Source organism: Coregonus clupeaformis, chromosome 34 (genome assembly GCF_020615455.1).
Source record: "Coregonus clupeaformis isolate EN_2021a chromosome 34, ASM2061545v1, whole genome shotgun sequence".
In the NCBI taxonomy this organism is placed as follows: Eukaryota; Metazoa; Chordata; class Actinopteri; order Salmoniformes; family Salmonidae; genus Coregonus; species Coregonus clupeaformis.
This window is the reverse complement of record NC_059225.1, coordinates 35435376-35451611: the sequence shown is the minus strand read 5'-3', so window position 1 is coordinate 35451611 and position 16236 is coordinate 35435376. Positions and strand designations below refer to the sequence as shown.

General features: G+C 42.3%; 1 protein-coding gene across 2 annotated transcripts in view; it reads left to right on the top strand.

Annotated features, from left to right (window-relative positions):
• LOC121550060 (cadherin-7-like) overlaps positions 1-15094 on the top strand; it is a 200304-nt gene extending 185210 nt beyond the window's left edge. For both annotated transcript variants that reach the window (XM_041862168.1, XM_041862170.1), the window contains one exon: positions 13203-15094. In XM_041862168.1, the coding sequence (XP_041718102.1) occupies positions 13203-13735 (533 nt within the window). In that variant the 3' untranslated portion in view covers positions 13736-15094. The remainder of the gene's footprint in view (positions 1-13202) is intronic.
• The last annotated feature ends 1142 nt before the right edge of the window (positions 15095-16236 follow it).

Below are 16236 nucleotides of genomic sequence, written 5' to 3'. Positions count from 1 at the left end.
CTATTAGCCAATGTTCAATCATTTGAGAATAAATTGGATGACCTAAGATTATGGTTATCCTACCAACGGGACATAAAAAACTGTAATATCTTATGTTTCACCGAGTCGTGGCTGAACGAAGACATGGACAACATACAGCTAGCAGGCTATACGCTACATCGGCAGGATAGAACGGCTGACTCCGGTAAGACAAGGGTGGCGGTCTGTGTATATTTGTAAACAACAGCTGGTGCACAAAATCAAATACTAAGGAAGTCTCGAGGTTTTGCTCGCCTGAGGTAGAGTATCTTATGATAAGCTGTAGACCACACTATTTACCAAGATAGTTTTCATCTATATTTTTCATAGCTGTCTATTTACCAGCACAAACCAATGCTGGCATTAAGATTGCACTGAATGAGCTGTATAAGGACATAAGTGGACAGGAAAACGCTCATCCAGAGGTAGCACTCCTAGTGGCCATGGACTTTAATGAAGGGAAACTTAAATCCGTTCTACCTAATTTCTACCAGCATGTTAAATGTGCAACCAGAGGAGAAAAAAAACTCTAGACCACCTTTACTCCACACACAGAGACGCATACAAAGCTCTCCCTCGCCCTCCATTTGGCAAATCTGACCATAACTCTATCCTCCTGATTCCTGCTTATAAGCAAAAACTAAAGCAGGAAGCACCAGTGACTCGGTTAATAAAAAAGTGGTCAGATGACGCAGATGCTAAGCTACAGGACTGTTTTGCTAGCACAGACTGGAACATGTTCCGGGATTTTTCAGATAGCATTGAGGAGTACACCACATCAGTCACTGGCTTCATCAATAAGTGCATCAATGATGTCGTCCCCACAGTGAGCGTACGTACATACCCCAACCAGAAGCCATGGATTACAGGCAACATCCACACTGACCTAAAGGGTAGAGCTGCCGCTTTCAAGGAGCGGGACTCTAACCCGGACGCTTATAAGAAATCCCGCTATGCCCTCCGACGAACCATCAAACAGGCAAAGAGTCAATACAGGACTAAGATTGAATCGTACTACACCGGCTCTGATGCTCGTCGGATGTGGCAGGGCTTGAAAACTATTACAGACTACAAAGGGAAGCACAGCCGCGAGCTGCCCAGTGACACAAGACTTCCAGCCAAGCTAAACCACTTCTATGCTCGCTTCGAGGCAAGCAACACTGAAGCATGCATGAGAGCACCAGCTGTTCCGGATGACTATGTGATCACGCTCTACGTAGCCAATGGAAGTAAGACTTTTAAGCAGGTCAACATTCACAAGGCCGCAGGGCCAGACGGATTACCAGGACGTGTACTCCGAGCATGTGCTGACCAACTGGCAAGTGTCTTCACTGACATTTTCAACATGTCCCTGACTCAGTCTGTAATACCAACATGTTTCAAGCAGACCACCATAGTCCCCGTGCCCAAGGACACTAAGATAACCTGCCTAAATGACTACCGACCCGTAGCACTGACGTCTATAGCCATGAAGTGCTTTGAAAGGCTGGTCATGGCTCACATCAACACCATTATCCCAGAAACCCTAGACCCACTCCACGTTGCATACCGCCCCAACAGATCCACAGATGATGCAATCTCTATTGCACTCCACACTGCCCTTTCCCACCTGGACAAGAGGAACACCTACGTGAGAATGCTATTCATTGACTACAGCTCAGCATTCAACACCATAGTGCCCTCAAAGCTCACCACTAAGCTAAGGATTCTGGGACTAAACACCTCCCTCTGCAACTGGATCCTGGACTTCCTGACGGGCCGCCCCCAGGTGGTAAGGGTAGGTAATAACACATCTGCCACACTGATCCTCAACACGGGGGCCCCTCAGGGGTGCGTGCTCAGTTCCCTCCTGTACTCCCTGTTCACCCATGACTGCATGGCCAGGCACGACTCCAACATCATCATTAAGTTTGCCGATGACACAACAGTGGTAGGCCTGATCACCGACAACGATGAGACAGCCTATAGGGAGGAGGTCAGAGACCTGGCCGTGTGGTGCCAGGATAACAACCTCTCCCTCAACGTGACCAAGACAAAGGAGATGATTGTGGACTACAGGAGAAAAAAAAGAGGACTGAGCACGCCCCCATTCTCATCGACGGGGCTGTAGTGGAACAGGTTGAGAGCTTCAAGTTCCTTGGTGTCCACATCACCAATGAACTATCATGGTCCAAACACAGCAAGACAGTCGTGAAGAGGGCACGACAAAGCCTATTCCCCCTCAGGAGACTGAAAAGATTTGGCATGGGTCCTCAGATCCTCAAAAAATTCTACAGCTGCACCATCGAGAGCATCCTTACTCGTTGCATCACCACCTGGTATGGCAACTGCTCGGCCTCCGACCGCAAGGCACTACAGAGGGTAGTGCATACGGCCCAGTACATCACTGGGGCCAAGCTTCCTGCCATCCACCAGGCGGTGTCAGAGGAAGGCCCTCAAAATTGTCAAAGACTCCAGCCACCCTAGTCATAGACTGTTCTCTCTGCTACCGCACGGCAAGTGGTACCGGAGTGCAAAGTCTAGGTCCAAAAGACTTCTCAACAGCTTCTATCCCCAAGCCATAAGACTCCTGAACAGCTAATCATGGCTACGCAGACTATTTGCACTGCCCCCCCACCCCCACCCCCCACCCGATCTTTTTACGCTGCTGCTACTCTGTTAATTATTTATGCATAGTCACTTTAACTCTACCCACATGTACATATTACTTCAACTACCTCAACTAGCCGGTGCCCCTGCACATTGACTCTGCACTGGTACCCCCCTGTATATATAGCCTCTCTACTGTTAATTTATTTTTACTTCTGCTCTTTTTTTTCTCAACATTTTTTTGTTGTTGTTTTATTTTACTTTTTTATAAAAAAAATAAATGCACTGTTGGTTAAGGGCTGTAAGTAAGCATTTCACTGTAATGTCTGCACCTGTTGTAGTCAACGCATGTGGCCAATATAATTTGATTTGATTTGATGAAGCCGGTGACTGAGGTGGTAATCAGGAATGTGATTGAGTCCAGGTGTGCCTGATGATGACGTTCGCGTAATGATGAATCCCAGGACCGGTGACCTCGAACGCCGGAGAGGGAGTGTACGTGACATACAGGCTCAACATATTGTATTTTTCCCGATTTTTAGCTTTGATCAAAATCCTTTTTGGAGATACATATCCGCATGGTTCTAGCCACATTTGAAACTGTAAAGAAAGTTGACACCATTATTGGATAAGATTTAGCACCTTTTTATTTTTCGCTGTGCGTTTAAGGAGCAACCCCTCAACACCAGACTTCTGTTGCCATGACTATTGTCACTCAAACCAAATTATTGTCTCTCTACCCTGGCCCCTCTGTCTAGCTTTGTCTGAATGAGAAAAAGAAGAGGACCACAGTCCCAGCTACTACTAATGACTTATTGAGTGATTAATGATTATAAACACAACTACTGCGAAAGCAACATATGATGCTTATGTAACAGTTCATAGCAGTAGGCAACACAACAAATGTATCATTTTTGTGACATAAACATACACTGAGTGTACAAAACATTAAGAACACCTGCTCTTCCCATGACCTAGACTGACCAGGTGAATCCCGGTGAAAGCTATGATCCCTTATTGATGTAACTTGTTAAATCCACTTCAATCAGTGTACATGAAGGGGAGGAGACAGGTTAAATAAGGATTTTTATGCCTTGAGACAATTAAGACATGGATTGTGTATGTGTGCCATTCAGAGGGTTAATGGGCAAGACAACGGGGTATGATAGTAGGGCCTTTGAATGGGGTAGTAGGTGCCAGGCGCACTGGTTTGTGTCAAGAACTTTAACGCTGCTGGGTTTTTCACGCTCAAAAGTTTCAAGTGTGGGGAGTGCAAAATTGCTGACTTTGAGTGTGAGGTCATGGTGGACTCGAAGGCCATAGATTTCCATGGTTCACGAACAGGTATAGCAGAAATGCTACTGGATGTAATAATGGTACACTGCAACCATACCACAGAAAAGTAGCACATTTACAGTTTCTCTCAGTCCTGGGGAGCTGGTCCACGGTCATGAGCATTGATGGTCTGAATCTGATCTGGGACTTTGTTGTCGCTAGCAACGCAGACCAGTGTGCACTGATAGGGACAGACTTCCTGGTAAAATACAGGTCTGTACTGAATTTGCAAAAGAAAACATGAGAAACAGATTCTGTTGATTTTCAGGGGAGGGGCATGGGGAATGTGTAAAGTGGTGGTGATGAATGACACGATATCCCCTCCAGAAGTGAAATGTTTATAACTGGTTGAGGGCACAGTAAACAATGACAAACTGAGGGTCTTCCTGAGCCGTGTGCTAAAGTCACTGATATACAGTAAGTAACCTGTTGGTAGCATGTAGCGTTGGCATCTCAGTGAAGGGTAAACTGCCTGTGTGTGTGATGAATGTAACCCCTGAACAACAGTTACTGAGGGAGGGCACTGAACTGCGGGATTTCTCTATCTGGGAGAAGGGTAGTGAAGACACTATCCATGCTAGCCTACAGGATTCTAACCAGCCGACATACTCTCCCACCACAGCAAAGTGGGACGTAGAACAGTTAATGCAAAAGCTGGACATAGATTGTAGCCAGCTAACTGAGGTGCAGCTGAGAGCTGTAATAGAAAATGGTGAGGAGGTATGTGCGAGTGTTTAGCACTGGCAACTTTGACTTGGGCTGCACAAAATTAGTCCAGCATAGGATAAACACAAGGGATACCAGGCCTATCAAACAAGCATTGAGGCGGGTGCCTGTTCATCTGCAAGCAGAGTTTGACAAGCATTTGCAAGACATGTTAACCCATCCAGCAGTCCACGGGCAGCACCAGTGGTGTTAGTAAGAAATAAGTTTTGTGCGGAATACAGAAGGTTTAACGAGAATACTGTAAAAGATGCATTTCCACTTCATAGGATAGATGAGACCTTGCACTCGCTTGCCGGTGCCCAGTGGTTTTCCACTTTAGACTTGGGTACGGGCAAGTCGAGATGCACCCCGAGGATCGTTGCAAAACTGCTTAGATGGCTTTTCAAATTCCAGGTCATGGGGTTTGGGTTGACGAATGCTCTAAGCATCTTCCAGTGTCTCAAGGACCTGGTGTTGGCTGACTTACAGTGGACAACATGTCTGGTGTACTTTAGATGACATTATAGTGTTTGGTCATACATTCCAAGAGCATGTGAAGCTCCTAGACAAAGTTTTCAGCAGATTGGAACAGGCAGGACTTCATGTGAAACCATCTATGTGCCATTTGTTCAGGTCACAGGTGAGCAACCTGGGACACATCATCTCGGCTGAGGGAGTGTCCACTAACCCCATCAAAACAGAGACAGTCTGGCTCCAAGACACTGTAAGAGGCAAGAAGGTTTTTAGGCCTGGCGTCATACTATAGTATTCCGCAGCTATGGCTGAGCCTTTGTACAGAGTAAGCATGGTCACATGGATAGTCAGATTACTATAATAGTTTGTTTAAAATCAGATTACTATAATAGTTCGTTTAAAACTTTTACATGCTTTACAAGAAGAACGATTTTCCCTAATAATCCTGTTTACATGGACACATTTTAAATCAGGCTACCTGAAGGGACTTTTGTTAATGCAGAAAATCGGCAATCAAAATAAACCCTCTATCACAGTGACCATGTTATTTTTGCGAAGCTAATTTGATTCTGAGTTCGGACATATAAAGTTTGTATGTGAAAACTATTTGTAAGATGCATCACTTCACTCGCACATAAGACTACTACTGGTGCTGGCACATGCACAGATCAAATACACCGCTGTTTTAATAGGCATATGTTTACTTCGATTTTGACCTTAAGCCGATTAAGATAAGCAGAGTAAGGTGTTTACATTACTATTTCCATACTCGGCCTACTGCCATAATCAGTTTCATATCAAATTATTAGTGTGCATGTAAACATACTCATTGACAGATTAGGGGAAAACCTGTACCTCCTGTAGCTCAGTTGGTAGAGCATGGCACTTGCAACACCAGGGTTGTGGGTTTGATTCCCACGGGGGGCCAGTATGGAAAAAAGTGTATGCACTCACTAACTGTAAGTCGCTCTGGATAAGAGCGTCTGCTAAATGACTAAAATTTTAAATGTAAAACGTTTGAGTGGAACGCAGCATGTGAAGTGGCCTTTAATGAACTAAAGTCCAAACTTACCACATCCTGCATACTTGCTTTCCCTGACCCAAATATCAATTTCATTCTGGATACTGACACGTGACACAGGCATAAGTGCAATTCCTCTCCCAGAAACACGAGGGTAGAGAGAGAGTAGTAGCATATGCCAGTTGGGCGTTGTCAAAACAGGAGAGGAAGTACTCAGCTACCAAGAAGAAAGTTATTGCTGTGGTAGTGTTTCTTAAACATTTCAGACACTTTCTGCTGGGGAGGAAATTTCTACTGAGAACTGATCCCAGCTCACTGAGGTGGCTGAATAACTTCAAACAACCTGAGGGACAGTTACCTAGATGGCTAAAGAAGCTGGATCAGTTCGACTAGGATATTGTCCACAGGCCAGGAAAAATGCAGATGGTGCGTCAGGCCGACCCACAGAGAGTGTAGACACGGCCTGCAGTCAATCTGAGAGCCAGTGTCCACAAGCCTCAGGGTGTCGCTTTTGAGTCTGCAGTCAGAGCTCAAACAACCCAGTCAGTCCCCATAAATGCAGCATTCCTTTTGGAAGCACAGGATAGAGACCCAGTGGCTCCCAGTAAAATAAATTGAAAACTGAGGGTAGAGCAGAGCTCCCTGTTAAAATGCAAACTGAGACAAAATTCAAGCCATTCGAACAAGTGTGGGGGGCATTACATATGAAGAATGGGGTGTTATGCCTTGAGTCAAAATTATGACTACGACACTACCTGGAGAGGGGTTGTACCAGATGAGCTTGTACATGAGATACTTACTTTTATCCACAATGACAGAACAGGAGGCCATTTAGGATTTTACACACCAGTAAAATCAGAGCAAGATGTTATTGGCCAGGCTGGCAGAGAGCCATAAAGCAGTGGTGTAAGGGCTGTGTGGCATGCGCTGCGTACAAGTTACAGGGTCCAGCCTCCAGAGCACCCATGACAAGTTCAGTCACAGGCCGCCCTTTTGAGAGGATAGCTGTAGACTTAATTGGTCCTTTTACAGAGACTGGATGAGGTAACAAGCACATTATGGTAGTGTCAGATTACTTTATTAGGTGGCCAAGAAACTGGTAGAGGAATTTGTGTTGAAACATAGCGACCAGGGGAGAAATGTTGAATCCACTCTTTTTAGAGAAATGTGCAATCCGTTACAAATGAATAAAACAAGAACCACAACCCACAATCGGATGGTGTAGTGGAAATAATTAACAGAACTCTGATCAACATGCTGTCACTTTTTGTTGATGACAATCCCAAAAATTGGGATGAGATTCTCCCATATGTGATGATGGCATACAGGAGAAGTGTTCAATCTTCCACTGGGTTCACACCATACAAGGTGCTGTTCGGTACTGAAATTACTTTACCTGTGGATGTGCTTATGGGAAGACAACAAAACGAAAGGAGCAAGTATGTTTCTCAGTATGTGCAAAAGGTACAAGGGTATTTAAGCACTGTAAGGGAAGCTGTAATGAGAAATCATCTAAAAGCCACAGGTAAGCAAAAGCAATACTTTGATCTAAAGGCGACACCCCAGAGGTATGAGGAAAATTAATATGCGACCCACCACCTCGATTCGGTCTAATGTTGCAAAATTTGAAATTTTGTTTTTTACATTGGATAAAAGTAGAGACTCAGAGCTACAAAATAGTATACTTTGGTACACTTTATCTAGTCCTAGGCCTACATCCTAATCTGACTTTGGTGCAGGTCATGTTGTTCTTTACATTACCATCTCTGGTAAACACACACTATATCAAATAAAATCAACGTTTATTTGTCACAGACACAGGATACAGAAGGTGTAAACGGTACAGTGAAATGGTTACTTGCATATTTGCATAGTAGCAATATCAAAAGTAGAAAGTGTCCAGATAAAAATATTTTATAAATATTTTATAATTATTAGATGCTGCTTACCTTGACACACTTGTCTAAATTGATGGATCATGTGAAATAAATGCTATAACCATCACCCAGCCACATTTAGCTAAGTGGATGGGTCACTATTGTCTAGACATGTACACATGTTCATGAAATACAATAGATGGCCGTACTCACCCCCAGACACACCTGGCTAATTTGATAGGTCATGTAATCATCTGGCGAAGTGGAGTCTTTTGTTTAGACAACAAACCATAATCCCGACCCACGCAGTAGCAATACAAACGGATTGTCATAGTTAGCCACCATACATGAAAGGCTGTAATATGAATCTGCAGGTAGCTAAAGCTAACCAACTAGGTTCAATGTTAGCTAGCTAAATAACATTTGTCTATAACTAGCAATGTAAATGGCTTTCTGAGATATGAATAATATTACTACACAGATCATACACATTATGTTAACTAGCGAGCCAGCAAGCTAACGTTCGCTAGCTAGATAACAGTACGCTTTAACTTGCAATGAAAATGACTTTTTGACCAAATTTGAAATGTATAATATCTGAAAATTTAGCTAGACTCTTACCCATATACATGGATGAACACTTCATGGCAGACTGGAACCCCTTGAGCTAACTAAGTATGATGTCCTGTGTCGTTTCCGTTTTGTTTGTATAGCTTGTTTGGCCCGCGTTCTCTCGAGTTAGTCCAGTTCACACTGACCATGTGCAGAAAGTAGTCCACAACATTTTCCCACTGATCTTTGTTGATAGTGCCTGCTGAATTCAGGGCAGCAATGTTGTTGAGAAATGTAGCAACACTTTTGCAGTTCTCCATGGCTAACGTCATATCTTTCAAAAAGCGGTTGAAGCAAGGATTATCTACACATACTGAGCTGCTCATGTTATAGGCATGCTACATGGCAGACCAATCCAAACTCATCTCTCGGCATGTCCAGCCCAGCTATTATCTCAGCCAATCATGGCTAAAGGTTCCTGTCTTTTTCAGTGGCTAAATCAACTAGGCTTGTTATTTAACAATTTAATTTCTATTTACAGATGGCGTACAAGTTTGTTATTAAGGCACATGAAGGTTCACATGTTCCAGAAGGTGTCTGGCAAAAAACTATTTAGATTTTTTTTTTATAAGAAATTACGTTCAAATGCCTCTCCTGTGAGGTAGTGACGTGCGACATACGCCTACAAGGTCATCAAGGTTCTCATTAGCAGCTTTAAAAAATGTAATGTACACTACCGGTCAAAAGTTTTAGAACAGCTACTCATTCAAGGGTTTTCTTTATTTTTACTATTTTCTACATTGTAGAATACTAGTGAAGACATCAAAACTATGAAATAACACATGTGGAATCATGTAGTAACCAAAATATATTTTATATTTGAGATTCTTCAAATAGCCACCCATTGCCTTGATGACAGCTTTGCACACTCTTGGCATTCTCTCAACCAGCTTCACCTGGAATGCTTTTCCAACAGTCTTGAAGGAGTTCCCACATATGCTGAGTACTTGTTGGCTGCTTTTCGTTCACTCTGCGGTCCGACTCATCCCAAATCATCTCAATTTGGTTGAGGTCGGGGGATTGTGGAGACCAGGTCATCTAATGCAGCACTCCATCACTCTCCTTCTTGGTAAAATTGCCCTTACACAGCCTGGAGGTGTGTTGGGTCATTGTCCTGTTGAAAAACAAATGATAGTCCCACTAAGCCCAAACCAGATGGGATGGCGTGGTAGCCATGCTGGTTAAGTGTGCCTTGAATTATAAATAAATCACAGACAGTGTCACCAGCAAAGCACACCCACACCATTACACCTCTTCCTCCATGCATCCGTTCAACCACACCGCGTCTCACAAAGACACGGCGGTTGCAACCAAAAATCTCACAAGGACAAATTTCCACTGGTCTAATGTCCTTTGCTCGTGTTTCTTGACCCAAGCTGGTCTCTTCTTCTTATTGGTGTCCTTTAGTAGTGGTTTCATGGCAGCAATTCGACCATGAAGGCCGGATTCACACAGTCCCCTCTGAACAGTTAATGTTGAGATGTGTCTGTTACTTGAACTCTGTGATGCATTTATTTGGGCTGCAATTTCTGAGGCTGGTAACTCTATTGAACTTATCCTCTGCAGCAGAGGTAACTCCGGGTTTTCCATTCCTGTGGCGGTCCTCATGAGAGCCAGTTTCATCATAGCGCTTGATGGTTTTTGCTACTGCACTTGAAGAAACTTTCAAAGTTCTTGAAATTTTGAGTATTGACTGACCTTCATGTCTTAAAGTAATGATGACTGTCGTTTCTCTTTTCTTATTTGAGCTGTTCTTGCCATAATATGGACTTGGTCTTTTACTAAATAGAGCTATCTTCTGTATACCCTCCCTACCTTGTCACAACACAACTGATTGCCTCAAACGCATTAAGGAGGAAAGAAATTCCACAAATTAACTTTTATCAAGGCACACCTGTTAATTGAAATGCATTCCAGGTGACTACCTCATGAAGCTGGTTGAGAGATAGAATGCCAAGAGTGCGCAAAGCTGTCATCAAGGCAGAGGGTGGTTATTTGAAGAATCTCAAATATAAAATATATTTTGATTTGTTTAGCACTTTTATGGTTACTACATGATTCCAGATATGTTATTTCATAGTTTTGATGTCTTCACTATTATTCTACAATGTAAAATGTTTTAAAAATAAAGAAAATCCCTTGAATGAGTAGGTGTGTCCAAACTTGTATGTATATATATGTATATGTGTGTGTGTATGTATATATGTATATATATTTATTTATTTTTATCAGGGGGTGCTACATCACCCCTAATTCCCGTGGCTATGGATACTATAGGCCTCTATGTAGAAATAAAGAGGACGACAAGCACAGACAGATTCTTTTTTCAAAGAGAAAGAGAGAAAGTGACACAGAAACAAAAGGGGAGTCTGAAGTTGGATTTCATTTGATTTAATTTACCTTGAATATTGCAGCCCTTTTGTGTAGGCTATTATCTAGACAAAACCCGCTGAGTTCAATAATGAATAGTGGCTGAATTTTTCCTTAAGCCGACTACTTTTTTCCTCATTGTTAGGCTATTTAATGTGTAATTAACCAGTGAATGCAATCCATCTTCCTTCAGGATCTATTTTAACAGATTGCACCTCAAGATCTAGAACATATTTTGAACAGGATCATAATCCTTAGGGGGTTACTAAACTGTATGGAATTAACCAAAGATTATTTAGCTATTTGAGTTTGAATTTTAAAACACCCTTGAAGTATAAAAAATATAAATAAATAAATGGATGAAATGTTTTATTTGGCCTTACTGCTATTAGCCCATACAAACACATTGAATAACAGATTCACTACATGGAACAACAGATAGTCCCCCCCCCCAAAAAAAAAAAAATCGAAATGATGTTTGTTCTGAAGTGTCTATTTAACCCCTTATTTTTGCCACTAAACAGTCTCCATATATACTTCCATTAATTTTTTCAACTGGTACCGGGGGGACCTTCAGATGATTCTTGTGAGGCCTGTGGGCCAACATGTAGTGTTTAGCCCATGCTGTTCGGACGCTACAGAAAGAAGTTGGCTATAGCCGTAGAGCAAAACAGAGAACACCATCGTGTTCGTGAGAGTCTCATCTTTCCGTTCGGACGCTACAGACGATTTTGTGAGAAGACCGATTTTCGGGATGTCTCATGGTCTGACAAACAACGCTCTAGCTCTGTCACCTTTCACCGCAGATGCGAAAAAAAAACATATCTCTAGCTTAAACTGAAAGATTTGTGTTGGAATTTTTTCATTATACTAATTAGATTTCCCAGAGGGCATGGACATCGACCTTACAGGGTTAATAGAACACTTATCCATTAAGGTTATATAAAGTGTGGCACAAAAAAGGGTTGTAATGATAGCGGAACACTTTGTAGTGCTATATAGAACCTTTTTTAATAGTTTTATATAGAACCTTTGTAAAAAGGTTCTATATAGCACCATATTGGTTCCATTTAGAACCGTATGTGCATGGTTCTTTATAGAACCTTTAAAAGAGGGTTCTATATAGCACCAAAAAGGATCCACTATCGTTAAGAGACAAATATATTTGGTACTATATAGAATCATTTATTTTTAGTTTATACTACAATCAGAGGCAAACCAATGTACTGTTCTTCTCATAGATTCCAAGGGATGTCATCTTTCAACATAGAATTTTACAAAAGCTATACAATTACACAACATTCCAATGGATGGTCAGCACACTCTTAGAAAAAAGGGTTCCAAAAGGGTTCTTCCAGCTAGAACTCTTTTGGGTTCCATGTAGAACCCTCTGTGGAAAGGGTTTTACTTGGAACCAAAAAATATTATTCACAGGGTTCGCCTATGGGGACAACTGAAAAAACAGTTTAGGTTCTAGATAGCGCCTTCTTTTTTTAAGCGTGTAGTAGTAGTGAGGGCAACAGTCCAGTGGTATTGACAGATTGAACCATGATTGAGCAGTACCACTGGTGGAGTAGTAACACATTGCAGTGTAGTAGAGCCATGCAGTCAGAAAGTGGTCACCAAACAGCAGTCAGAAGGCTCTCCATTCATCTGCGTCTTCCCCACCCCTTCCACCCCTCCATCTTCTCCATTTTCTCTCTTATTACGAGGTGTGAAGCGGTGTTTGCCTTCACTTTCCCGGTACCTTCACTCTAGCCCGCGGAAGCCAGACGCAGTTAAGGGAAGAAATCTGGGCCCACGGAGCGATATTTCACTAGCACCAGTGCGACATTGATGGATGACGGATCATTAGACATTTGCCAGTTTGCTTGGGTTCTGAGAGTTATTTTCAGCAATAATATATGGGACCAGGGATTGGATGGGAAGTTCTGGGAAGTTCTGAAATTCCGGTTTTGGGACGTGGAAGTGGTGAGCAAAATGGAGGATAGAGGAGAGAAATGAAGGATATATTCAAATGAAATGTTAAAAAAATTCATTTTCACATTTATCACATATGGGCTATTATTTAATGTAGATGTATCATCCTAAATGTACTATGCCTTTATATTGAAGAACAGATCATTGCAAGTGTCCTAAACTGGTGATGAATAAACATTTACCCTGCCCCTCCCCCCTTTCTCTTCTCTTCCCTTGTTCAGTGATGGTGCTGCTGATCGTGTCGATGCGTCGGAGGAAGAAGGAGCCGTTGATTCTGGAGGAGGAGAGGGACGTGAGGGAGAACATCGTCCGTTACGATGACGAGGGTGGAGGAGAGGAAGACACGAAGGCCTTCGACATGGTAGCCCTCCGCAACCTCAACATTATTAGAGACCCCAAGGTCAGGCGAGACGTCACCCCTGACACCCCCACTTTCTTCCCCTACCCGACGTCCTCCTCATCGCGGCCTGTCTTCAAGACCCTGCCAGACAATGTGGTGTTCCAAGAGTTCATCTGGGACCGGCTGAAGGATGCAGATGTTGAGCCGTCAGCTCCGCCATACGACTCTTTGCAGACGTACGCCTTTGAAGGGAGTGGCTCGGTAGCTGAGTCGTTAAGCTCCTTGGAGTCACTAAGTACAGACTCGGAGCAGAACTACGACTATCTCAGCAACTGGGGGCCACGTTTCAAAAAGCTAGCCGACCTGTATGGCAACAGCGACGGCAATAGCAACGGCAACAGCGTGTTGTCATAGCCAAAACTTTCATGAACTTAGACAAAAAATGTATTGTGATAAAAAAAGAAAATTAACAACTGAACTACCAAAGTGCAGAGAAGGGGGTGAGAGTCTGTGAAAACAAAGTGAGATTGGAAAAATACAACATCTTGACTTCAAAGGTTGGGTTTGTTTACCTGCCTTGGATTTTGGATTTTCAAAAGGGATGACTTGGCAAGTTTTGACAAGTCACTTCAAAAGTGACTTGACTGAAGAGGAAACCTTGTGAGCAAAGGCATTAAAAGGTTTCAAAGTTGGGCTGAGGTCCAGAGACCGACTGCGTACATGATAGGCTACAGTATATTTATGTGGAGGCACCTGTTCTCTCATTCCTGCCATGGGCACAGACCCAGCAGTCTTGCTTTGATGCATTCCCTTGCTCTTTTTGTTTAAAAAAATACATTTCTCCTGAAGTGCTCGGTCCCTGGCTGCTAATCGTTAGAGTAGTCACTCAACTATTCATTTGAAAGTCATTAAGAGTGTCAATGTTTTGTTTTTGTTCAGTGTTTTTCACAGAGATTACGAAGGAAACGTATTAAGTCAGACTCGCAGAGAAAAACCAATAATATCTTTCATTGCTATTTGTGACAAGTAGTCAAGTGTACAGATCTGTTGAAAAGGAACCACTGCTGTTAATTTCCTGAGAGAGCTCTGAAATCTGCCTCTTCTTTACAAAGAAATGGTGTGTAAGCGTACACTTTCTCCTTTTAACATTGCATTTAACAGCTGTTAGAATGTGGTGTTTGCCTTTGAAGTCTGTTTTCCTTAGGCCTGACTCTTTCTATTGCCAAGTCCAATTTTATGTAATAATGATGTAATAACAATGATGTAACGTTATGGTTGAGATGGAAATCCATATTCACCTGGATTGAACCTTTAAGTATTTTTCATTATTTGCAAAGGAATTTGGAATTCACAGTACAACATTTACTCTTTAAAAGAGCTTTTCCCAAGGATTTCAGTTGATGTTGGACCTTGTAAGATACTTGCAACTTTGACTTGAATAAAGTGAAGGCTTGTTTGAATGGGTTTCAGTGCTGGGCTGAAATGGGTTACATAACTAAAATACATTGCTCTCCTGTAGCTCACAGTAAATGCAGCAAATCTGTTTGTCCAAAAATTACTCTGCAGAATGAAACATTTTGTTAATTGATAAGGGACACACACTGTATGGCGAGAAAACAGGAGGCAAAATAAGTATTTTCTTTCAAACAAAATGCCTTATGAACTGTTCCCATTGGAAGACAACATGTTAATCAAACATTATTCTTATTTATTTTGAAGAGGCATAAATATGTGATGTTTGCGGATGTTTTTATCATTTTTGTGGACAATAAAAAGGACATTCAGTTCCTCAAAAGACTGAGGGGACTTCTTTCAATTCTTTTGAACATAAAAAATTCTATGATATGTCAGTGTCTAATTATCTTATCAAGGTGAACCAGATAGGCTTTGAGAAGAAAAATAGGGCTGTTTTGAGGAGATGGCGATGCAGAGCTGCCTTTTTGCCTGCAATAAATATCAGCAGGCATAACACACACACACACACACACACACACACATTTTCTTTGCCTTTGCACAACTCCGGTATCCAGATGGGTGGGGTATAGAGGGAGGAGGAAATCGAGGGTAACAGAGGGAGGAGGAGAGAGAGTTTGCTGTTTGTTTTGTGTCTCCTCTCGATGAGGCTTTGTACTTGAAAGGCCCATCGGAGACAAAGCAGGCTTGGCGCTCTGCAGAGGCGTGTGTGATGAATGGCTTGCACGCTCTTGGACCTCTTAAAGAGCCTTTTTGCAAATTAGCCAGACGCTCCTCCTGTGGTGATCAGCCTCCTATCTATGTGGGCTAATAGTTCTGGTCAGATCATGTGAACAGTGGCATTTACACACACACATTTTTGCACTCCCTATGGTGTGTCTATGTGCATACAGTACATGCACATGTGCTTGCCTTGTGTGTGTGTCTGTGTGTTGAGAGAGAGAGAGAGAGAGCACGTGCCCTGGGATTGTATTCAGCCATTAGTTATATAGGCATTACATATAGTGCTTACCCCTTTTAAAGTAATTATTATTTATCATTCCATAAAGATTCGACCTCATCAACAATGACATTCTTCTAATTAAATATTTTCCTAAGAAGTAAGAATTCATCCAATTTACTTGCAGAAAAGATAATGAAGATTTTAGGGGATTTTCTTATCATAAACTACTGAATATGAGATGTCATATTTGGTTCTAAACCAGCTCTACAGTGAGAAATAGCAGTCTCATTTGCCCAGTGTCCCAAACCCAAACAATGAATAGTTAAATCAAACCTTAATAAAAAGTCTTACTGAGATCTTGTTGTTTTTACCCAATTTCGGTAATTGAAGATTATTTGACACAGGAAGACTTTTGTGTATGAATATCTCACCGCATGGTCTCCTCTGTTTTGATAAAGTTTTGTGATGCAATATGGAGAAGAGGCAGCTTCTCGGGCTC